This window comes from Vombatus ursinus, unplaced genomic scaffold (genome assembly GCF_900497805.2).
Source record: "Vombatus ursinus unplaced genomic scaffold, bare-nosed wombat genome assembly UNPS02010219.1, whole genome shotgun sequence".
Lineage (NCBI taxonomy): Eukaryota > Metazoa > Chordata > Mammalia > Diprotodontia > Vombatidae > Vombatus > Vombatus ursinus.
Window position 1 is genome coordinate 370190 of NW_020949997.1, and position 6910 is coordinate 377099.

General features: G+C 51.5%; 1 protein-coding gene across 2 annotated transcripts in view; it reads left to right on the plus strand.

The window, feature by feature from the left end:
* Window positions 1–477: 477 nt before the first annotated feature.
* The window catches only part of SORBS3 (sorbin and SH3 domain containing 3), a 36430-nt gene continuing 29997 nt past the window's right edge, over window positions 478–6910 (plus strand). The window contains exons 1-5 of one of the 2 annotated variants that reach the window (XM_027853817.1): window positions 478–639; window positions 3488–3622; window positions 3727–3870; window positions 4127–4235; window positions 5903–6096. In XM_027853817.1, coding sequence (XP_027709618.1) covers window positions 3572–3622; window positions 3727–3870; window positions 4127–4235; window positions 5903–6096 — 498 coding nt within the window. In that variant the 5' untranslated portion in view covers window positions 478–639; window positions 3488–3571. The remainder of the gene's footprint in view (window positions 640–3487; window positions 3623–3726; window positions 3871–4126; window positions 4236–5902; window positions 6097–6910) is intronic. The other variant, XM_027853816.1, reaches the window with a different exon arrangement.

Below are 6910 nucleotides of genomic sequence, written 5' to 3' on the forward strand. Positions count from 1 at the left end.
GGACCATACTCCCTGCCTCTCCTCTGCCTGGGTCCAACCCTTGAAATGAGAGCAGCTCGTCCCCAACCCCGGGAAACAGGCACTTGCTTGCCTATAGCTTCCTAACCAAATTACACCCCCCTTCCAGTTTTTCCCTACCCCCAGCCCCCACAACACATAAATACACAACATGAGGAGGGAGGGGAAAGAGCTACAGACAAAAAAATACTTTTCCCTACACCCCACCCTGCTGCAAAGAGGCCAGAGATTGGAAACTCTCTGCTTGGTTCCCTCCCTTCTTCCTCTCCTCCCTCCCTTCCTCCCTCTCTCCAGCTTACAGACTCCCTTCCTGCTGATTTGACTTTTTCTCTTTTTTATCTCTCTGTTCTCTCTATCTCACACCCACACTCCAGTTCCCCATTTTCTCGGTGACTCTGACTGTCTCACTGACTGTCTTTCCTCCCCTCCCACCCACCCACCCTGTAAGAGAGTTATTCTTCCCCAGTCACGAGGGAGAGAGAACACACCCCAGACTTCTCCCCTTCCTATCCCTTCCTGGCAGCCTCCCCAGAGGCCCACAGCTGTGGGCTCAAGGTGGAGGCTGGAGGGAATGCTTTCTCCCTCACGGACTCTCCATCTTCTCCACCAGCTCTCCTGCAGGTAGGTGCCAAGGAAGAACAGGGGACAAGGGAGGAGAGGCTGAGGTCAGGGAAGGGAGGGATCAAGGAGGGAAGACCAGCCAATCCCTCAAACCAGATGAAGGGAAGGCAGACTGGCTCCTCCCCCTGTAGTCCACAGAAAATCAGCTGGGCCCCCTTCCTATGCTCAGGGAAACTGAGGTATAGAGAAGAGAAATTGGGAAGAGGACCGGGGTCATCCTGCTCCCAGCTCCTTGCTGTTCAAAGAAAATATAAGCTTTCCTAGGAAGCCTTATCTTGTCCTCTTGTGGGGAAATGGGGAAGAGGGAAGAAGCCGAGAATAATCACCACCACCCCATTTATTTTTCCGTGTATATATCCTGGACGAGGACAAGAAAAACTCCAAGTGGTACCACATTGGTTGCTGTATTCCCAGAGTCAAGTCTTTAAATTAGTTAGGAACTTGCCCAAAGGGATGGAGAATTCTCTCAAGCTCATAGGAAGCAAATGGAACGCTGATTTGGGAATCAGATCTGGTCTACTTTTGATCCCACTCCTACATCATCTGGTGGTATGGATGCAGAGTGAGGCCTTCTGCTTACATTTCCTCCTAAATGAAGTACCTCTCCCCTCTCTGTGCCCACTTTACCCCTACCTCTAATTCCTAGAGATACTGGTGTCAAGAATGTAGAGGCCTGGATGGGCAAGGTACATGCAAAGTCTTATTACATTAAGGGGCTGGGGTCACTGGACCCATTGATATCCACCTCCTCATTAGGGGGAGTGAGGTAGGGTGAGAGAGGAAACATTGAGAATATTGTTGGGGGAAAAGGGATCGTTGGAAAACAGACACAGCCCTTGCCCCCTGAAAACAGCCTAGTGATCAGGACAGGGATGGGGACTAGACATGGAGCTACCAGGTAAGAAAATTCCTTCTCCCAGTGGATGTTCTCACCTTCCCTGTAGCTAAGAATCAGAGAGAGAACCATGGGGTTAAGTGACTAGCCCTGGGTTGCACAGACAGTATATGTCAGAGTTAGGACTGGAGCCTTCCTGACTCCCAGGCCAGCTTCGCTACACTGGAAAACAAGCGAATTGCCCAGCCTGCTCAGAGGGAAGTTATCCATTCTGAATCCCTCCTAGTGGTCAAGGAAGTCAGGGGACGTCAAGAGAAAGAAGAATCTAGGGTCAATTGATGATGATGATGTTATAACTCAAAGCACTGAGGAGTTAGGGCCTGGTACTTCTGGGCTGTCAGCTCTAAGCCAGGCTGTCCTGAATCATGCCTCAGTTTCCCCTACACAATGTTTAGGAAAAAGAGAATTGCAGAGAATTTTGGAGTGAGTGAGCTGCTGATGTGGCATCACTTTTAGTCTTAATTGAATCCAGTTTGTGAATGCCTTCACTTCCCACTCCACCCCACCCCCAGCAGCCAAATGGGCACAGAAAAGTCACAGGCACTGTCCTTTCAGCGTCCCAGCAAGTACAAGAGGCTCACAATAGGGGGTCTGCTTCCCTGACTTCCCTGACTCCTGGTACATCATTACAAGTGAACAAGAGAGGGACAAGTTCCCCACTCCCACCCCCACCCCAGTGCACTGCCCATGGGAAATCTCCACTCTGGCCGTGGCCATGCACCTTCCCAGCATACAGGACTCCTTCTCCCAAAGAAATTTCCCCCTCCCCCTTTTCCCAACGCTGCCCTTTGTGATTGTGGAGGCCGCCCACCAACTCAGGAGGTACCAATGTGACCCAGGCAAGTCCTGTGACTCTAGCCGGGGGTGGGGTAGGGTGGAAGGAAGTCCCATGTCAGTCCGTGATCTCAGCCTGCACTTTGTATTTAAATTTCCAAGAAGAGTCCTGGTCTGACATCACCCTCACCCATCGCAGGGACCACCTGCTGTCCCTCCCATCTCCCACCTGCTTCTTTCCCTTCTCTCGGCTTCATGCCTCTCCCTATTCTTCATCCTCCCCACTGGCATTCCCCATCTCCAAGTTTTCCACCCCCGGTGGGGGCTTTGGGCTTTCTCCTCACCGAGCTGGTCACCTCCCCTACACCCACTGCTGATTCCCAAAGACAAGTCTTTCTCTGCTATGGCCTCATTCCATGGAACAACAAGTGCAGGTCTGGAAGAGAGACAGAGAGAGAGAGGGCGAGAGACACACACAAACCTAGACACAGAGACAGCGTAAGGAAGGAGAAAGAGAAAAGGAGAAACAGGAAAGAGAGCAGAGGGAGACACTTGTACAAATGAGTCAGGAGAAAGAGAGAAAGGTGAAGAAAGCAGAAGCAAAGCAGAGAGGATGAGAGAGAGACTGAGGGAGAGAAAACAATGAGAGAAAGAGAGAGGGAGGGAGGGAGAGAGACACAGAGAGAGAGAGGGAGAGAGACAGAGAGGGAGGGAAGGAGGCAGGACAGGAGCACCCAGAGCCCGAGACTTGAAGGCCGGCCAACCCCATTGGCATTCTGAACTCCCTGGAGTCCCTGCGAAGGAAAGCTGAAACAGAAAAGGCTATGACCATTTCATGCTTAACTCCTAACTCAGGAAAGATGATTTCTACCCCTCACCCAAGTGGCATGGCCTGGTCTTGGTACTAAGGGGAGGGACCCTGGCTATCCTCACTGGAGGCACATAGCCAAGCTAGGCTAGTTTCTCTCCCTCCTTCCTGCGTTGCTGTGCCCAACAGCTGTTTCCATTTCTCTTTTGGGGGAGGAAGTCATAAAGTGCTTTGAGATCCCTGTAGGGTATGCCTGGATGACTGGGTGACTGAGGCATTTCCCATCGTTCCCTGCTTCTTGCCATCCCTCTCCTTTCTTATCCTCTCCCTCACCCTGGTCCTCCACACCCCCCTTCCCCCCACCCCTGCAGTTCCTGGGTCACTCAGACAAGCAGTTCATTGTGCCTGATCCGGCAGCTGAGGCGGCGCCAGGAGCAGGAGCAGGGACGGAGCTGATGGCCGGTGCCCAGGGGAGGAGTCTGCCTGTTGGGGCATCGGGAGCCCAGGTGACAGTCCAGACACCCTTCCCCACACCTCAACCCACATCCAGACCCAAAAGGGATTTGGGCTTCCCAAGCCAATCCTAATTCTCCCTTGTCCTTTCCCCAAGGGAGAGCTGGTCCCCTCTGGGTCTGTGGGTCCTGGCCACACCATGCAGTCCCCATCCTACAGCCTCCCCTCGGGGCTCAGCCTCAGCGACTTTGTCCCAAGCTGCCTGCAGGCACAGACATTACCGCGCCATCAAGGGACCCGGGTGAGTGAGGCCACACTGAGGCAAGGGTTGAGAGAGGGAGCATTGCCCCGACCTGGGGAGGTGGATATTTTGAGGGCAGGGATTTGGTGGAGGGATTGGGGAGGCAGAAATTATTTGACTCTGTTTCTTGATTCCCGGTGCCCTCACCCGCTGGATTTTTGCTGGGCCCTGGCGTCCCCCATGCATTCTGTGAACTGACCCCTCCTCCCTGCTGTATCTTGAGCTTCCCTCCTTGCCCTCCCCCCAACCCCAACAGGTGTCTGTGCTCCGGAACGGTGGCTCCAACACACTCAACTTCCAGTTCCATGATCCAGCCCCCAGGACGGTGTGCAATGGGCGCTCGGCATCCAGGAGAGTCGCCCCAGGTTCGCTCGGCCCGCGTTGTCCATCACTGTCGTCAGAGACCTCTCCTGCGTCCATCTCCCTTGGCTTAAATGCTTTGTTTCTTCCTTTGCTCCTTCAAAAGTCAGACTCTTCCTGAAAGGCTGGTTAGACAGTGTGGTGGAAAGTAGAAAATATTCCCCCCGGCTGTGACAGCAACCCCATCTTTCCCCATCCAAACGTCGGGGCTGGGGTGGGGGTGGAGGGGGTCCTGGTTCTGGCACAGGGCTCTGGCACCTCCCCAGGTTCCCTTTTCCTTAGAACCAGCTACTGCCATTGCTTAGGTGGGTGCTGGCTTCTTTCTGCCTTTGATACAAACATCCGCACACATATATGCACATTCAAAATCTCACATACATGTATGTATGTATATGTGTGTGTGTACACACGTCTATACATAGAGGAGATGATCACGGCATGCCCCATCATCTCCTATGTGTGTGTGGATAGATATGGATATAAATATATAGATCCCTGTGAGACCATTCTGCAGGCAGGGTTTGAGAGAGGATGGTATTTTGAGGTGAGGGAGGGGGACAGAAATTGTTTGAATCTTTTTGCTTCAGGAGAATCCCTCTGATTCCTGATGCCCTCACCTGCTGTACATTTTCCTGGGCCGTGGTGCCCTGTGAACTAACCCTCTCCTCACTACTGCATCTTGTGAACTTCTCTCCTTTTATATACCACAAACTTGCACACAGAGTGGGGTCAGGACGCTTTCTTTCACTGTGGGCCCATGTGACTGAAGAGAGTGGAGACTCCCGTGAAAGAGAAAACTTCCAGGCCGACACAACTCTATGGAGGAGCACCACTGTTGCCCTTTCCCAGAACTGGCCCAGCTGTAACCAAGCCCCTAGGGATGGAGGCCAAGTCTTAAATCCTGCCCCACCCCCGTACTCCTAATTGAACATGGAGGACCTCAGGGCAGGCCAATGCCAGAGCTTGGTTGCTGGGGAGAATGGGAGTGGAGAGTGGGGATGAAGGTGGAAGAGCCCAAGGTCAAGCCCTGAAGTGACTGACACCTCCCAACCTGGGATAGGACTCTCAGGGCTATCCTGATTGATATCCTTGGAAAATGGCTGGATTTCATGGGAGTCTATGGGCTAGGGAAAAGGGAGAGAGGCCTCTAGCCCTGGAAATCCAAGTATTTGAGTTAAGGAGGATAAAGTAGGATCCTAACTGGGGGTGGGGGAGGGGAAGGAAGGGGACACAAAATCTGATTAGGAAATCCCATTTCCATAAATTATATTGGTTTGGGGAATCCTCTCCCACTTTAAAGCAGTGACTCTCCCCTGGGGGAGGAAGGCTATACTGAGAACCCATAGGGCATCTCCAATCATCTTAAAGGTTGGACCCCGATATTCTCAGAAGGTAATTGGTTTGGATTCACTTTAAAAGCAACAACAACAACAACAACAAATAAACATGTATTATTTGTTCCCTTTATCTGGAGGGAACAGGGTGCACTTGTGTGTGTGTTTAAGTCACCAAATCAAACAAACAGAATGTCATAACTCAGAAAAGGTCAGGGGTTACTGTCCTGGAAACCTAGCGGGTGAATGGAGTATGTGAATGGGGTGGGGGTCGGGCTAAACTCACTGACTCATCCTTACTGTTCTTTTCTCTTTTGCCTCTCAAATGCTCCCTACAGATCCTTCTTGGTACCAAACCTGGCCCGTTTCTGAGAGCCAGGGCCCAGGAGGCATGAAGCAGCCCGTATCTCAGGGTGGCCCGAACTGGTCAGCTACGTGGACCAAAGGCGGCAAGCCGAAGGACAAGCGCTGGGTCAAATATGAGGGCATCGGGCCAGTGGACGAGAGCGGGATGCCCATCGCCCCTCGTTCTGTGAGTGCTTGGGGAACCGCTGAGGGAGAAAGGAGGATGGGAGGACAGGCAGAGGTCCCTGACCGTCCCTGAGCTCGGGACGGTTGGTTGTCTCAGACTTGTCCAGCTCCTCATGACGCCATTTGGGAGTTTTCTTGGCAGAGATACTAGAGTAGTTTGCTGTTTTCTTCTCCAGCTCATGTTACAGATGAGGAAACTGACCCAAACAGGATCAAATGACTTGCCCAGGGTAACACAGCTAGTAAATATCTGAGGCTGGATTTGAACTCGAGTCTTCCTGACTCTAAGCCCAGTGCTCTATCCACTGCATCACCTAGCTGCCCTTGAGTTAAGGGATGCCCCATGTATTAAGACTCCATTATTTCACATTGATATGTGCTGCTCATATGGAAAGAGTACTGAATCTGAAGTCTGGAGAGGTCTGAATTCTGATCCTTACCATGACTCTGGTTACTTCATCCCTAAGAGCCTCAGTTTCTTCATTCATAAAGTGGGAATAATAATGCTTATTTGTATTCTCTGAGATACTGTGAGGAAGACGCTTTGTATATCTTAAAATTACATATAAAGAAGATCATATTAAAAAACTAGGACATATATAGTGCTTTAAGCTTTCCATATATCGTCTCATTGTTGACCGTCAAAGCAACCCTGTGAGGTAGGTGCTATTATTATCCCCATTTTGCAGATTAGGGAACTGAAGCTGAGAGACAGAGACAGAGACACAGAGACAGAGACAAAAAGAGAGAGGGAGGGAGGGAGAGAGGGAGAGAGAGAGAGAGAGAGAGAGAGAGAGAGAGAGAGAGAGAGAGAG